The sequence below is a fragment of the Peromyscus leucopus genome, chromosome 19, assembly GCF_004664715.2.
Source record: "Peromyscus leucopus breed LL Stock chromosome 19, UCI_PerLeu_2.1, whole genome shotgun sequence".
In the NCBI taxonomy this organism is placed as follows: Eukaryota; Metazoa; Chordata; class Mammalia; order Rodentia; family Cricetidae; genus Peromyscus; species Peromyscus leucopus.
Window position 1 is genome coordinate 28,107,268 of NC_051079.1, and position 15,675 is coordinate 28,122,942.

The following is a 15,675-nucleotide window of genomic DNA, read 5'->3' on the forward strand; positions in this document are numbered from 1 at the left end:
TTCTTCTTTCCCTACAAACCGAAACTAGAATTATACAGTAGTGGTGGGTCGGAAGTGCGTTTCTAAAACAAGCTCAGGAAGTCACTTAATTAGCCCGGGAAAGGCACAGGGGGAAATCCATTCTCTCCAAACAGTCTTGGATAATTGGGGTTTCCTAATTCGCTTAGAGTGAGTACCCTGTCCCACCCCAGAGTGACTTGTGCTTGTACAGCTGGTTCCCAAGTAGGAAGACCCCCACTTCCCCATACACACTCGTCACGGAGGCTCACAATCCCCTCTTCCCTCCCACTAGGCTGCACTTCACAGGCTCAGCCGGATTTCTCCATATCTTCGTTATTGGTGGTTTCCGGAGAGAGGGATCGTGACAGAACAGAACAGGGTCTATATATTCTGTGGATGTTGAAAAAAAAAATCCAAAGTTGCAGTAAAGGAAGCAGACAGACAGCTTTCTGGCTTGTTTATAGGCAAAGGAAAAGTTCTAGAGTGTAGAAAAGAAAAGTAAGGAAGGGCGTGGGTGGAGCAGAAGGGAAGCATTCCGAGTCTGCAGCGTGAAGGAAGGATCTGCAGGGAAAGGAGACGCAGTGGTGAGGATTTAAAGGTACAAAGCAGATAGGTCAAGCTGGGCTGGGTGGCTCATTCTGCTGCTCGCAGGACTCCTAAGGCTGAAGCAGGAAGATGGCTGTGAGTTCAAGTCTAGACTACCGATTAAGACCCTCTTTCACAAAGATAAAAACAACAATAAACAAACACACAAAGCAGATAACGAGTAAAGACTAGTTCTTAGCAAACCTTCAGGGGCGTGCCATTTGGTACATAGCCGATAGTGAGTAGGATGGGTTGATACAAATACTCGTGTTTGTGTGCAAGGGGGGGGTGGGGGGTGGGGGGGTGGAGCATCCCAACTGTTGACCTCTAACCTAAAAGAATGTAAAGCTGTTGCACGTAGTTTAAAACAGGAACTTCAGAAAATTCATTAAGCCCCTGAAACTGCATGTAAAAATGTGAATGTCCGAAGGTTTCCCTTTTGGTTGTGGCAAGAGTTCAGAACAACCTTATCAGAAGGGTTTCATTCCACAGAAGGTGAAGGACCTCTGTTTCCAGCCAGTCCTGGGATTACATAAGAAGCAATTGTACTCATTCCCCAAACTAACTTCCCACATCCTCCAATGCATAGCACACCCACCTCTTGCTCTGCCCATGACCTCATCTCCTCCTCACTCTCTCTCCCCTTCCTGTACAGTTCATCCATCTCAGGAGCCGGGCTGGTTGGAGGGGACTCTGAATGGAAAGACTGGCCTCATCCCAGAGAACTACGTGGAGTTCCTCTAACCTGGAGCCCCCGGCAGAGCTGCTGAGCTTTACGTGGTCTCCATGACAACTGCTGATTCTGGTGTTGTGGGCCACTTTTCATTGCCACTGAGAAAGCAGGGAGCCTGACTCTTGCTTCCTGCCAACACGAATGCATCTGGGAACTTGTGTCACGTCTCTCCACGATCATCTCCGCTGACGACACCACAGTGATGCTGCAAGAATCGAAAGTCAATGAGCAGAGGAGGCCGTTTGATTTGGATAACCTAGAGGAAGGCTTGCAAAGCTGTTTTCTCATGAGTACCCTAAACAGCGAGCCCTGATTTCGTTTCAACCATCATCCAAACCCCTAGGCTTCTGGAAGGAGGAGACAGGATGAGAATAGTCTTACAGAAAGGGCAACATCGCTGAGTTGGACAAGGCAGGTCCAAGATGCAGGCTGCCTCGACTGCTGTTTCCAGCCAACACTCTCTCTCTCTTCTTCCTCCTCCCAGAGACACAGTGCTGCAGGCAGCCGGGCCTGTCGCAAGCACACAGGATGAAGGGGTTGCCGCGCTGTTTACGGAAGGTCCAATCTCTCACCATCTCCTGAGCAGCTGTTGGCCTACACTCAGCAGATTTCAGTCCAGTCCTCTCATGCAAAGAAGCACATGCCCCTCACGTTCTCTGCCACTGAAGGCTTCCATCACTGCCATCACCTAGTAACCATAGCAACCCAACCTACTTTAAAACTAAGCCAAAAATAATACTTCTCTTTGTATGACAACCCCCTCTACCAGCTCTGGCGGTTTTTTTTTTTTTTTAATGGTCTTCCAACAATCTGAAGCAGAGGATTAGACCATTAGGGTGGTCTCTCTGGGGCAGACAGGAGAGCAACTGGGGACGGTTCCTTTTCTGGTAATGTCAACATCATCAGCATAGGTTTGGAGCAAACTTTAAGAACCTGTTGAGATTAAATCCCATACACAGTCAATACTTCTGTTCTTCGTGTAACGAGTATTTGCTTCAGAGGGCAAGATGCTGCCTCTCTCTAGGCTAGCATCTAACAGGTCCCCCTCAGTTCTCCCCCCACCCCCTCTCTGCTGCCTGCCTTTGCCCTTGCCAATAACCCCCAAACAGTTCCCTAGAATGCTTTTGCTACTGAGGTCCTGTGGAGTTTAGAGATGATTCTTGGGCCAAACCTATAGCCTGAATTTTAAAAGGACATTTGTATTCACTGCCACCCGGAAAAGAGGGAATCATTAACTAGGTTGTCCAGGCATGAGACTAATAGAGACCATTAAGAATCTGGAAGACACCAGATGTTGAGGCCTGGGGGCGAGGTTGGGTGCCTTCTAGGAGAGGGAATTCCCACTTAAAAGGCTCTGGGTTTTAACTGTTGTGCATGGGAGACCACATGGACATTTCAACGTCACATGACCTCCAAAGAACAGAATCATGGTATCTTCACAGATGAATGCCCTTATTAGAGGGACTCTGGACAGACAAGCTGCCCCACTCTCCAGGAGCCCCTTGGATGGCAGTGTTGCTCTGGAGTGTCTTTGGCTCTGGGGACTCCCTTAGGGTTCTATAATGAAGAAAAGAAAAACTTGAATTGTGTTGAATTACTGTATCTTTTGCTTTTTTTTTTTTAAGATAAACTTGTAAATAGAATGATTTGAAATATTATATGGTAAAGTTTTATATTTGATATTCTTTAAGCTAGTAGCTCCATACAGTTAGTATTTTGATTGCTGAACAAGTGTATTTAAAGGGTGCAAGAGAGGCAGGGTAGATGAGTCACGGTCATGTCCCCTCTCTGGCCCAGTGAAAGAATGTTTCCCTGTGATTCCTGTCGGAAGCCTGAAAAGTCCATTGTATTCAGTTTTCTTTATCTACGTGTGATTTCAGGCTTCAGAGTTCAGAAAGTGTTTTCAGGTAATGAATTTTCAAAGAACTCCCATCTAACAGTAAAGTGACACTCAGGATTTAAATCGGTGGGGCAAGGGGTGACGTGTTTGTTTGTTTTTGTTTGTTCTTCTCAGGTGTATTTCTTGGTACCCCAGGATGTCCAGACAAAAGGAGATGAGACAATTACTCCTTTTCTTCCACACGCCCTAAGGTTTTTTATAACTATAGCCTAGCTGGTATGGAAATGTGTCTCTCAGTGCTAAGAACAGAACAGGAAAGCCAGCGCTGTGCTTCTTAGTGTCGGTGCGCATTACTCCTCCTGTGGCTGGGTCTGCACTTCCCTCTCACCTCCAGATTCCCTGCAGCTCCAGAGGAAAAGAGTCTGCCACGAGGGATGGAGACTGCACCATCACGGTTTTTAGAGCGCCTGCAATGTTAACAGGCGTTCACTGTTGTGACTCAGTATTGACTTTACCAGCTACAGGATTGTACTGTTGTCCCCCAGGAACTCAGCCAGGAGGAAGACTCTGCCCTGCAGTCAGGGAACCAGGCTGAAGCAGAGCAAGGCGAACAGAGGACTCAGAACTGCCATTGACATTGATGCTGGGTGTGATGGCTCATGCCTTGTAGTCTTAGCACTTGTGAGGCAGAGGCAAGAGGACTGCTGAAGTCCTAAGCCAGCTGGGGTCGGGGGTGGGGAGAGGGATTGAAAACAGGAGGAAAGGAAACAGACGCAGGCAGGTTCCAAACCTATTCCCTGTGAGCTTGAGAACAAGGTTGGAAATAGGGCCTGAAGGACATGCACGCTCAAGTAGCATTGAAAGAGCCCAGCATGATACTTTTAATATGTCTGATGATTTAAATTGTCACCTGCCCCATCATGAGTGAAGTGTTCTTGTAGTCAGGGCTCAGCATGACTGCTTGGATACATATCCATCTCTCCTGAGCTGGCCTTGGTTTGAAGCTGCTCTCTGAGGCTGACCTCCTTCCAGTTTCCCTGAGGCCATGTGTGGCCTATGACAGATGGTCACTCTGGTTCCCTCTGTCCAGCTAGGCCTCCCTCCTCCTCATCAGCTAAAGAACTGGGGAGATGAATATGAGCCAAGTGAACTGGAAGATTACAAATGAAATGTACCCTTTCTGCTCGCTGAACACCCCCTCAGCTCCCATGAATAAGGAAAACTGGGGTAGAATGTGGGGAGTGAGTTATCAGAATGGGAGTCCATTGACTAGACTCACAAAGGTTTCCCTGGAGCATTGAGCTCCTCTTATAAGGCCCTGGGATTAGGCGGTTGGGACCTGAATTTGGGGGCATTATGATTGGCTTCACTCCACCTCGAGATACAAAGTTCCATAACTGAACAGTGCCATGCCTCAAGAAGGTAATAGGTTTCAGACCCCTGTCCCCAAGCAAGGAAAATCAGGACTTGCTCAAATGGATGAAAGTCAAGATCAATGTATAAGAGTAAACTCCATTTAGTGGACCCCCCCTCAGTAGTCTATAAGTCTTGGAGTCAGTTTTTAGTATTTCTAAAACCTATATGTGAAGGCTTGTGGGTGCTTTTTTACAGGGAAGCAAAAGAAAAACAGCATAAATACTTGCAGACTGGCACTGGTTGGTAGGACTGAACCATGCTGGTTTCTTGGGAATTGCAGGCACTTGCCCACAACTCCAGACATGAGTGTGCCATACCTGGATCTCAGAGAGAAATCTTTGTCAGCTGCATTTTCTTCCTGAAAATGGTAGTACCAATTATACCAAAAGCTGTTTCTCAGCCTTAGAGGTTTCCGAAGCATCCATTATCAAGGCATGGGGAAACAGAGTAAAGATGGTGAGATCGTCTGTTCATGGCTGGCTGTTGACACCTTTCATCCTCTGTCATCTGCTTCCAGAGACAAGGCTGCTCTTCTAGCTTCATAGCCATGGAGCTCCCAGGTGCACCAGTGACCACCCCGGCACCCCACATTTGCTCTGTCACTCACCACCTCTAGTAGATGAGGGAACCATGCATCTGCTTAGATACCTAACATTCAAAGGAATCTCCTGGGTGTCTGTGAAGGGAATTATCTGCCACTTCTGGCAAACTTGACAGTGATCACTTATGCTGACAGCCCTGCCCCATGGCCCTTTAATCAGCCAGGTGCCCCTCACACCCCACAGTGGTGTTTGAAAAATGTCTTTTGTACTCAAATATTTCTGCAGCCATGTTGATCTTGTGGTTGTCTGTGAGCATAGCATCAAAATGCCAAGAAGAGAGCAGTGAGCCTTGCACATTCCTCCAACACACCTGAGACGAGACTCCAACAAGTAATAATTAGCTTTCTTCCTTTTGCCGCCCACGGTACTTGTCTAACTTAAAGAGTTTCCCAAAGCAGACAGAGATTCCAGGTGTCACTCAGAGACAGCCCTGTGTTCATGGGAAGAAAAGCATAGATACAAATGCTCCAGGACTGGAAAGGGAAAGTGAACAACATTGAGGAGCCCCGGGTCTTTAAAGAGTGCTATGATACTGCTCTTATGAGTGAGCAGTAAGTATGTCTTATGAGGGGGTGAGGGGTGGAACTGGACTACCACTGGAAAAACTTCACAACTCATAATTTTTCACAAGTCTGTAGGATATTACAAAATGAAAATACCCTTCATGGCAGAATGTTTTATAGAGCAACTGAGCATAGTCCTAAACCATGGAAGATGAGTCAAGAACTATTGTGTCAAAATTAGTGTAGTTGGTGGGGACCAGAGTATGGGTAATTCTGAGTAACCTGGAGTAGCTTCAGCCAGGCTGGGACATTGTGTGTCATCCCACACCCACAGTTCCCATAGGCTTAACATCAACAAGACAAACAGCGTTCCTGGGGGGGTCAAGATGCCAGGACCAGTGTTGTGGCTGTGAAAACAGACATCTGGTGATTCCAAAAGCTGTGTGTGCATGTGTTCTTGTGTATGTGTCATGTGTAGCATATAACTACATGTGTTAAGATACAGCCTCACGTGTAGACATGCATGAGCTGGCACTTCCAAAGCTTTTACAGCCTTGGAGATTTGGAAGGAGGGTCTCAGAGGAATGAGAGGCTGATGATTTCCATGCAAAAGATCAAAGATATAAATGAAGTGCCATCTAAACCCCATGTTCATATTTATCACGTAGTTATCTGCAGCTGTGTACCTTGGTGACTTATTAAAAGTCATGTTAAAAACTCAAACCATAAATTCCCAATAGCTAATGCTAGGCTAGTGTTCAAAAGCACTCTAAAAGACATTTAGTCCATATTTGGGGAAATAAACTATTTGCATGTTTAATTCATCTTTTAGGCTACCTTTGAGTATACTGTACAGTGCTGTGTGATATAATATCAATAAAGTACTTATAAATGGCACTTTAATATTTTGAAAAATTATAAGTAACACACTGTTGTAAATTTCAGTATTGAATATTGACTGGTGCATAGACTCAAATTCTGTAATTAAAAAGTAACCTGCAGCTAGGATAGAACATTATCCTGTTGTTAAAAAACAACATTTTGCCATGGTCAGGCTTTTTTTTTAAAAAAAAAAAATGTGTTTCTGTGCCATTGTGCGTATCTATAAAGAAAATACAATTCCTGTTAAGCACCTCTGAAACTTGGCTTTTTTATGTTTGGTTTGTGTCTGTGGTAATCTCTATAAAGTGAGTGGAAGTATGACTTTTGAATTAAATGATTTTTCCATTTGATAATGTGTTCATTTCTTGAATTTCTGGTTAGTTTTGACACAACATATCTTAATTTCTTCTAATACGCACTGATCAAAGGTCACAAGTCTAGGCCCTTAGCAGTTCTGAATGTCAACTACAGGGTTGGCTTTTTATGAGCTGGGAGTGGCTCTGTGTTCCACTGGCCAAGAGGTCAAATGCTGCTATCCTTGAGTCGGCTACTCAGGCCTCTCACACAGTTAAGCCTCATGTTGTCATATCCCATATAAAACTAATAATTGTATCTCTTGGAACACATTATAAGTTTGAGCCTTCCAAACTTCAATCCTCTGAGTAGTTAACCTTTTCTAGAACTTGACGCAGAACACAAGCAGGCTGCCGGTGCTACTGAGTGTTCTTGTTTCTCGGGCCTCCCAGTGATGTCCTGAGTTGTGGCTTGGGATCCGGGTTTACAGTGAACGTCTAGTCTGAGTTCAAGTTCCAAAGACTCATGGATGCCTCTGAAGGAAGGGGATCTGGGGGCCTAGGGCAAAGCTTCTCACCAGATACTTGCCCTACATTGAGGAGGAGAGAGGGGGGGGATGTTCCTTTGGAGCCAGGATTTCAGGAGGAAGCTATTTGAATGTATGGATCACATGGGAGCACTCCACGCCGTCCTCTTCTGCCAAGCTTAGCCTTGGTTGAGCTCTGGGAACAGCACAAATGTCCCACATCTGTCGTCCTCCCTGGGTGTGCAGGGCCTCTAGAGCCACTGAAGTCTTGAAGCCTTACACGTGTGACATGTTTGGTCCTGAGCTGAGGCTTTCTGAGTCCATAAGCAGTTTGGGGAAGAACGGATTTATTTGGTGTACAGGTTCCCAACATAGTAGGTCATTAAGGGAAGCCAGGTCAGGAACTCAGTCAAGCAGGCGGTGAGGCAGAGACTGTGGAGATAAGCTGCTTACTAGCTCACTTGCTTTAGCTTCCTTAGCTACTTATCCAGCTCAGGCCCAGCTGCTAGGGATGGCGCCACCCACGGTGGGCTAGGTTCTCCTGCATCAACTAGCAATTAAGGAAATGCCCCCACAGGCCAGTCCGTTGAAGGCAATGCCTCCATTGAGCTTCCCTCTTCCAAAGTGACTCTCTTGTGTCAGGTTGACAAGAAGCAACCAGCCCAAGCACACAGTCTTATACTGTCACCAAGAGAGTGAAATGTGTGTCTCTGTTTCTGTCCCGTCTGACCTTGTCCTTTCCAACAGGCTTCCCAGTCACTCTGACTTTCGCGTGTCTTCACAACGTGAAAGGTCTTCATTTTTGGTTTGCCTTTAGCAGCCACCTGGAGCAGAACTCGAATGGCGTCACGTCCAGTGGCTTGCTGAGGCTGTGCTCATGTTAGTTCTGGCAGTGAGGCTGGTTGGTTGTAAGAGCGCTGTGGTTAGATATAGACTTGATTGACAGTTGAAACTAGGTGACTGTTTGTGGGTGAGAAGAAATATTTTCTCAGGCCCCAAATAAGTGCCAACTCTTGAGAATTATGCCATGTCTTTCTTCTTTCCTCAGGTCTTCCTCAGACTTCACTCAGATGCCACATGTCTCTCACTGCTTTTAATAGCACTGAGTTATGCTGCAACTAATTGTGTGCTGAACTAGCCATTGCCAAGCTGCCTTTGGCCTGCTCAGCAGCCAAGGGATGCCCTAACCAAGGCAGTAAGTAACTTCTCTGGTGGGCGAGACTCCTAGCCTGGGAGAGCTGTCCTAGGGGAAAGGGTACACATACCAAGGTACCGGAGTTCAGCCTTGGGATGCTCAGCCATTTGGGGACCAGAACCAGGATGGCTTTCCATTGAAATGATCAAAAACATATCTCACAGCAGTTGACTGTCACACTACATAGCTATCCAGTCTGCTATGTAATTGAGCCCTGGGAGCCTGGCCACAGCCTCTGCTAGTGAGGTCCAGCTGCCTAGAATATGCCTTCCTGAGCCCATCTAGCAATCCAGTGAAGATCTGAATTCATGGGGTTCTTTCTGGAGACATCAACTCCTATCTTACCATGTCCTGTGCCCACCCTGAAGTCCAAATGTGTGTTCTGGCACTATGGCCTGATGTCCCTTGCACATTTATTAATTTAAATATAGGGTAAGTGACCCCTGACAAAACTCATTTGCTCCTAGGCTCAGAGTAAAGGCTGTAGGACCAAGACTTTTCTGCCTGCCACTCAGGCCCGCAGAGCACCCCTCCCCCCAGGAACCCCTCCCCCAGTACCCCCTTCCCCCAGTGCCCCTCCCCCCAGCTGGTGATCTCAACTAGTGCTCACCACAGTGAACCCTCTGGATAACCCAATAACCAGGAGCTAAAAGCCCCTTTACTGTCCTCTGGGTTGCTGGTGACTCATCCTAAAGTAGAAGCCCATTCAAGAAAACTCAGAATCACCCCAAACATTAAAAGCGCTCCTTCCTAAGGACCCATCAAGGAAATTCCACTCTGTCCCATGGGACCTGGTCTGCTATCTGTCACTCTCGCTAAGGGAATTCTTGGAGTCTGACTGAAGTTTCCCATGGTGCAGCTGGCGCCCATTTCCGCACTGGCTTAACTCACTATTTTTATGCTTCCACCCAGTCGTTTCCTCTTGACCCACTCACATGTCAGGAGCCGCTAATGCTGGGAAAGGAGCACGCCCCTGGCCTTAGGGAACTCAGACAGGCTTCACCGAGGAAGCTGGCTGGGTCTTTGCTATGAGAGATAGAAGTAAGAACCAGAGAAAGCCTGGAGGAGGTGGCCTTCAAGTTGGACCTTGATACATGGAAAAGTGTCCCAGTCCTCCCAAGTGGGAAGGCATGAGGACCAAAGCATGACAGGGTGTTACTGAAGTAACTGCCTGGCCCACGATCAGGACAAATCTCTCTCACCCGTTAGTCCCACAGCCACTCAGACCCAACCGAGTAAACACACAGAGACTTATATTGCTTACAAACTGTATGGCCGTGGCAGACTTCTTGCTAACTGTTCTTATCTTATATCTTTTTTTTTTTTTTTTTTTTTGAGACAGGGTTTCTCTGTGTAGCTTTGTGACTTTCCTGGAACTCGATTTGGAGACCAGGCTGGCCTCAAACTCACAGAGATCCGCCTGCCTCTGCCTCCCGAGTGCTGGGATTAAAGGCGTGCGCCACCACCGCCCACCGTTCTTATGTCTTGAATTAACCCATTTCTTTAATCTATACTTTGCCACATGGCTCATGGCTTAGCGGTACTTTACATCCTGCTCCTCATCATGGCGGCTGGCAGCATCTCCTCCATTCTGCCTTCCTATTCCCCCAATTCTCCTCTCTGCTAGTCCCGCCTATACTTCCTGCCTGGCTACTGGCCAACCAGTGCTTTATTTATCAATAAATCATAGCAACATATATTCACAACACACAGGACATCCCACAGCAACAGGGTATGGCCAGGAGTCAGGTAACCTCAGTGAAACTGGACCGTGAGGAGACAGGGCTTTCTGGAAGTCGCAAATGACTCACCCTCACCTCCTCCCACCTTGCCATTGGGTTTCTCTTTTACTGCCAAGCGGACAAATATACTTTCTTGCTGGTCATAGTTAGCACCTTGCTAGATCCCCCACTAAATCCTCAAGACATACGAAGCACTGTCTAATATGTAATAGAAATGTTCATGGAGGCCACACAAGCTGGGATGAGGTGAACGGACAATTCCAGTGTAAGGCCTGTCTAGTTCTATAATCCTTGTGTCCTTTGAAAACCTTTTTTAGAAATCCCTTCATACGTGATCTTGTCTCAGTGTATGCACAGTAATTACGTCCCACACGGGACTGTTTCTAAGTTCGGTAGAGGGCTGTCCTTCCCTGTTTTTGCTTTGGCTCTCTCACCCCACCCCCATTTCTGTCTTCAATTTCCCTGTAAGTGATGTCAACAGCCTCCTCTTGGCCTTCTGGACCAAGAGCCTCTCAGAGAGCACAGCCTCTGGGGATGCTGGGCTTCGGCTCTGCAGCAGGATGAGAGCCGGGCATGTTCGGGGACAGCCTTCTTTCCTCTGGAAGCCTCTTATCCACTCATCCTGGGCTCAGGGCTCCCCAGTCGCTGAGCTTTCCACACATACTCTTGGTTTTCAGGTCAGCCCCCCAAGATTCCAGCTGCGATCGTCAGGCCTGCACTGTGGAGCGTCTACAGAGGCCCAGCCATGTTTGCCTGACTGGAAATATACTTGTGAAATTATTTTTAGATTTATTCTGAAAACTCTCCCTCTGCCACCCCCACCCTGACCCCCTACCCACCCCCGCAACCTGGCCCCAGCAGCTGAGGACAGAATGTCAGGCCAGGGAAACCCCACAGACGTGTGCCTTCTTGTGGGAGAACCACAGACGTGTTTCCAGTCAGCTCACCGCCTGTTCCACAAGGGAGCATTCTGTGGCGTTCTAACTCCTTGAGCGGAAAAGTCAGAACTAGTAAAGGCAGAAGGGGACCCACAGGAGACGTCAGCTAAGGTCCTGGGGCACAGAGAACTCCTGACTTGTACTGGGTTCCTCTCCTAGAGTGAAAAGCTAGTCCCTAATAGGCCTACCTCGGGTGTGAGGTCTACCTCAAGTATGGGGCCTGCCTCAGGTGTGGGGCCGACCTCAGGTGTGGGGCCTGCCTCAAGTATGGGGCCGGCCTCAGGTGTGGGGCCGACCTCAGGTGTGGGGCCGCCCTCAGGTGTGGGGCCGCCCTCAGGTGTGGGGTATACCTCAGGTGTGGGGCCTACCTCAGGTGTGGGGCCTGCCTCAGGTGTGGGGCTGACCTCAGGTGTGGGGCCTACCTCGGGTGTGGGGCCGACCTCAGGTGTGGGGCCGGCCTCAGGTGTGGGGCCTACCTCAGGTGTGGGGCCGACCTCAGGTGTGGGGTTGACCTCAGGTGTGGGGTTGACCTCAGGTGTGGGGTCGCCCTCAGGTGTGGGGTCGACCTCAGGTGTGGGGCCGCCTCAGGTGTGGGGCCTGCCTCAGGTGTGGGGCCTGCCTCAGGTGTGGGGCCTGCCTCAGGTGTGGGGCCGCCCTCAGGTGTGGGGTATACCTCAGGTGTGGGGGCCGGTGGGGCTGACCTCAGGTGTGGGGCCTGCCTCAGGTGTGGGGCCTACCTCAGGTGTGGGGCCGACCTCAGGTGTGGGGTTGACCTCAGGTGTGGGGTTGACCTCAGGTGTGGGGTCGACCTCAGGTGTGGGGTCGACCTCAGGTGTGGGGCCTACCTCAGGTGTGAGGCTGACCTCAGGTGTGGGGCTGACCTCAGGTGTGGGGCCTACCTCAGGTGTGGGGCCTACCTCAGGTATGGGGCCTGCCTCAGGTGTGGGGCCGGCCTCGGGTGTGGGGCCGGCCTCGGGTGTGGGGCCGGCCTCAGGTGTGGGGCTGGCCTCAAGTGTCAGAGAGGCCTGAAGAGGACAGAGCAGTTCTGGGTTCAGAGCACACTTGCACTGCTAGGCTTCACACTGACTCTTCCCCGAATCCACTTATTTAATTCTCAAATCGGCCCCGGTGAAACAGGTACCTGCTGTTATTCCATTATGCCCGTGAGGAAGTCAAATACCAGATTAGGCAACTCGTTCAAAGTCACACGGTTAATAAGTAACAAAGCAGAGCTAACCCCAGCTAACCCCAGCCCTGACACTCACAACATCCACAACTGTCACACTGGAGCAGGCCCAGCGGCCCCGCCCCCGCCAGGCCCTTCACTTCCCCACCCTGAGAGAATAGCTGTTCTTACCTGCTGACAGCCAGCACCCTTCCTACTGGTAAGAGCACCCCACTTGGGCCTCAGAGAGCCACATGCCCCTTACCCTCTGGTCCCAAAGGTTTGTGTGGCCTGGCATCAACTCAGCACCCAGCGGTGACCATGTGTTCTGGTGTGAGATGGAGTTTGATTGCTTCAGGAATGGATCCAGGGTCTACAGTCCCACAGCTTTGGCCTGGAGCAAGGTACACAGAAGCCAGCCCCGGACAGCATGAAACCTGTGAGGAAGCAAAGCGCCACGAGGCAGCCTCAAGTGGCTTCCCTGTATCACTTCTTCCTGTCACGCTCGTTATCTGAAGGTCCAGGATGAGGCCCTTTCCTTTCTGTAAACTGCATGTTGACACTGAAGAGTGCATCTGTTGGAGAAGTTGCCTCAGATAGCAAACAGAAACCTGTGTCTGTGGTGGTGGAAAGTGGACAAGCACTGTCCTGGTTTGAGCAACCCTGGAACGGGCTCACACAAAGGAGAGCCTCACGCCTGTCTCCGTGTAGCAAGCGAAGCTTAGTGTTACAGTTCCGACAAGGGGTCTCTTTTCTGAGCCAGGAGAGGCTGTGACTACATCTTCTGAGGACAGGGAGGCATGATGTCTGTCAGAGCCCTGGACAGGAAGGTTTTCCCAGCCCCAGCTGATTCCCCTTGTCACTGACTGATTGGCCCTGCAGGGGCGCCTCAGTGTTGAGCCAGCTGCACCCAGAGTTCTCACAGAGGATCCCGGGGGCAGCTCTAAGCAGGAATGGCAGTAAATCATGGCCAACCGTGAGGTGGAGTTGGGTGCCACAGAGCTCATCTCAGAGAACTGAGCACACCCTGAGGCCGCACCCAGACCTGCTCAGCAGTCCCAGGAACACAGGCCTGAGAAACTCCAGACACCCAGTTCAGACCTTCACCTTTCCTTGGGTGGGGCAGCGTAGCTGGGCCTCTAGAGGTACATGGGTGGTGTATCTCCTCAGCCTCCCTTGGAGGCCCTGCTGTGGCTGTGGTATGCTCGCAGTGTCATGACTGCCAAATAAAAGTAAAATTGCCAGCCTTGACAGGAAGGCCCACAGGCTGGGAGTGCTTCTGGTCCACCCAGGAGCCTGCTTTACTTAACAGAGTACTGTAACACCCTCAAGGCTGTGTGGTGTGTGTGTGTGTGTGTGTGTGTGTGTGTGTGTGTGTGTGTGGTGTGTGTGTGTATGGTGCGTGGTGTGTTTGTATGTGTGTGTGTGGTGTGTGTGTGTGTGGTGTGTGTTGGGGAGTGAGGTGTGTGTGTATGTGTGTGGTGTGTGTGTGTGGTATGTGTATGTGTGCGGTGTGGTGTGTGGGGGGTATGGTGTGTGTGCGTGTGTATGTGTGTGGTGTGTGTGTGTATGTGTGTGTGGTGTGGTGTGTGGTGTGTGTTCAGCAAAACTTCAAAACTCAGTCCCACACCTGAAGGAGGGAGGAAAAGGGAGAGAGGGGAATGGAAAGATGAAAGGAGACAGAAGGGGGATTAAAAGGAAGAGAGAGAAGAGATTAAAACTTCAGAAGCTCCTGTGGAGGGAAGGATGAACCCTAGCTCCTTAGCACTTAGGATTCTTCCCAAACCGGCCCCAACCTTTTTTTTGAAAGATTGCTCCCGAGCTATCAACTCTCCACCTCTTACATGGTATGGACCAATGCTTGTGTTGTTATTCGCTTAGCTTTTATGAGGCGTCTGTGGTATCCATGTCTAAGTGCTAGGTGCTGTCTTCCCGCTTGTGGACCAGAGGCTGAACTAGGCCTGAGTGCCCTTCATGTCTTTCACTCCAAGGGCCTGTCAGCTGCCATTGCCTCTTTGTGCCATTAACTTTCCTTCTGATTGGAGCAGATTGTTTTCTTTTGGGAAGCCCCCTCCTGCTCTTGGGACCCTTGGTTTCATGGGTTGACATCTGTATTAGTCAAGATTCTCTAGAATAACAGACTTTATAGAATGACTTTCTCTGTCTACACACACACACACACACACACACACACACACACACACACACACGAGATTTATTATAATGACTTACAGGTTGTGGATCAGATAATCTAGCAATGGCTAGCTATAAATGGAAAGTTCAAGAACCCAGTGGTTGCTCAGTTCAGGAGGCTGGATGTCTCAGCTGGTCTTTGATAGATATGGGAATCCTGAAGAAGTAGGCTCTAATGCCAGTGAAGGAATAGATGTGCTAGCAAGACAAGAGCGAGCAGACAGAGCAAAAGCTTCCTTCTTCCATGTCCTTATATAGGCCTCCAGCAGAAGGTGTGGTCCAGATTAAAGATCTGTGTCTTCCCGCCTCAAGATCTGGAATAGAATGATTCTTCCTACTTCAAATTAAGCAAAAATTCCCTCACTGGTGTGCCCCGCCCCCCCATTTTGGATTTTAGTTCATTCCAGATGTAGTCAGGTTGACAACCAAGACTAGCCAACACAGCATCAACCCTGGATCTAAGGTCAGTCACCATGTGGCTGGTCAGGCCTCTGAGATCATAAGACCTATCTAGTCAAACTGACTGGTTGATTCAGGAATGGGCATGGGTGTGAGGGAGATCAATTGGGGGTTTAAGGTCAGTCATAATAGACTTTCTCTGTCTGACTAATTGAATCATAAGGACAATTGGCAGTCATCTTGGCACTTGGATGGGGAAGCCTAGGGGAACACTGAGCAGCCTGGGTATAGTGCTGTGAAAAGCAAAGAACAGCACTCCTCATCACTGGAACAGATACTCCCCAGCTTTTCTAATACATCAGCCAGTAAATTCTCATTTTCTTCAACATGCATTGCTGTAGGGTTTTTCACTTGTGACCAGATTTCTAGGAAAAATACTGCAATCATCTCTATGGCTCTCCTGTGATGAGGATAGGACACTGGCCTTGCTGGAATGGAGTGTGGTTGAAGCATTAATCTATTTAATCTTTTTCAATAAAAAATCGGGAGTCAAATATTGAGGTAAGAACCTGAAAGATCAGAGAACAGGGAGCAGCCACAGTTGCTTCCTACCTCTACAGTTCCTCCATCCAAAAAGGCCAAGATCCTCTCTCAGCCCCGCC

General features: G+C 49.0%; 1 protein-coding gene across 3 annotated transcripts in view; it reads left to right on the forward strand.

Annotated features, from left to right (window-relative positions):
* Arhgap26 (Rho GTPase activating protein 26) overlaps nt 1–6,820 on the forward strand; it is a 400,407-nt gene extending 393,587 nt beyond the window's left edge. For all 3 annotated transcript variants that reach the window (XM_037197112.1, XM_037197113.1, XM_037197114.1), the window contains one exon: nt 1,241–6,820. In XM_037197112.1, coding sequence (XP_037053007.1) covers nt 1,241–1,329 — 89 coding nt within the window. In that variant the 3' untranslated portion in view covers nt 1,330–6,820. The remainder of the gene's footprint in view (nt 1–1,240) is intronic.
* The last annotated feature ends 8,855 nt before the right edge of the window (nt 6,821–15,675 follow it).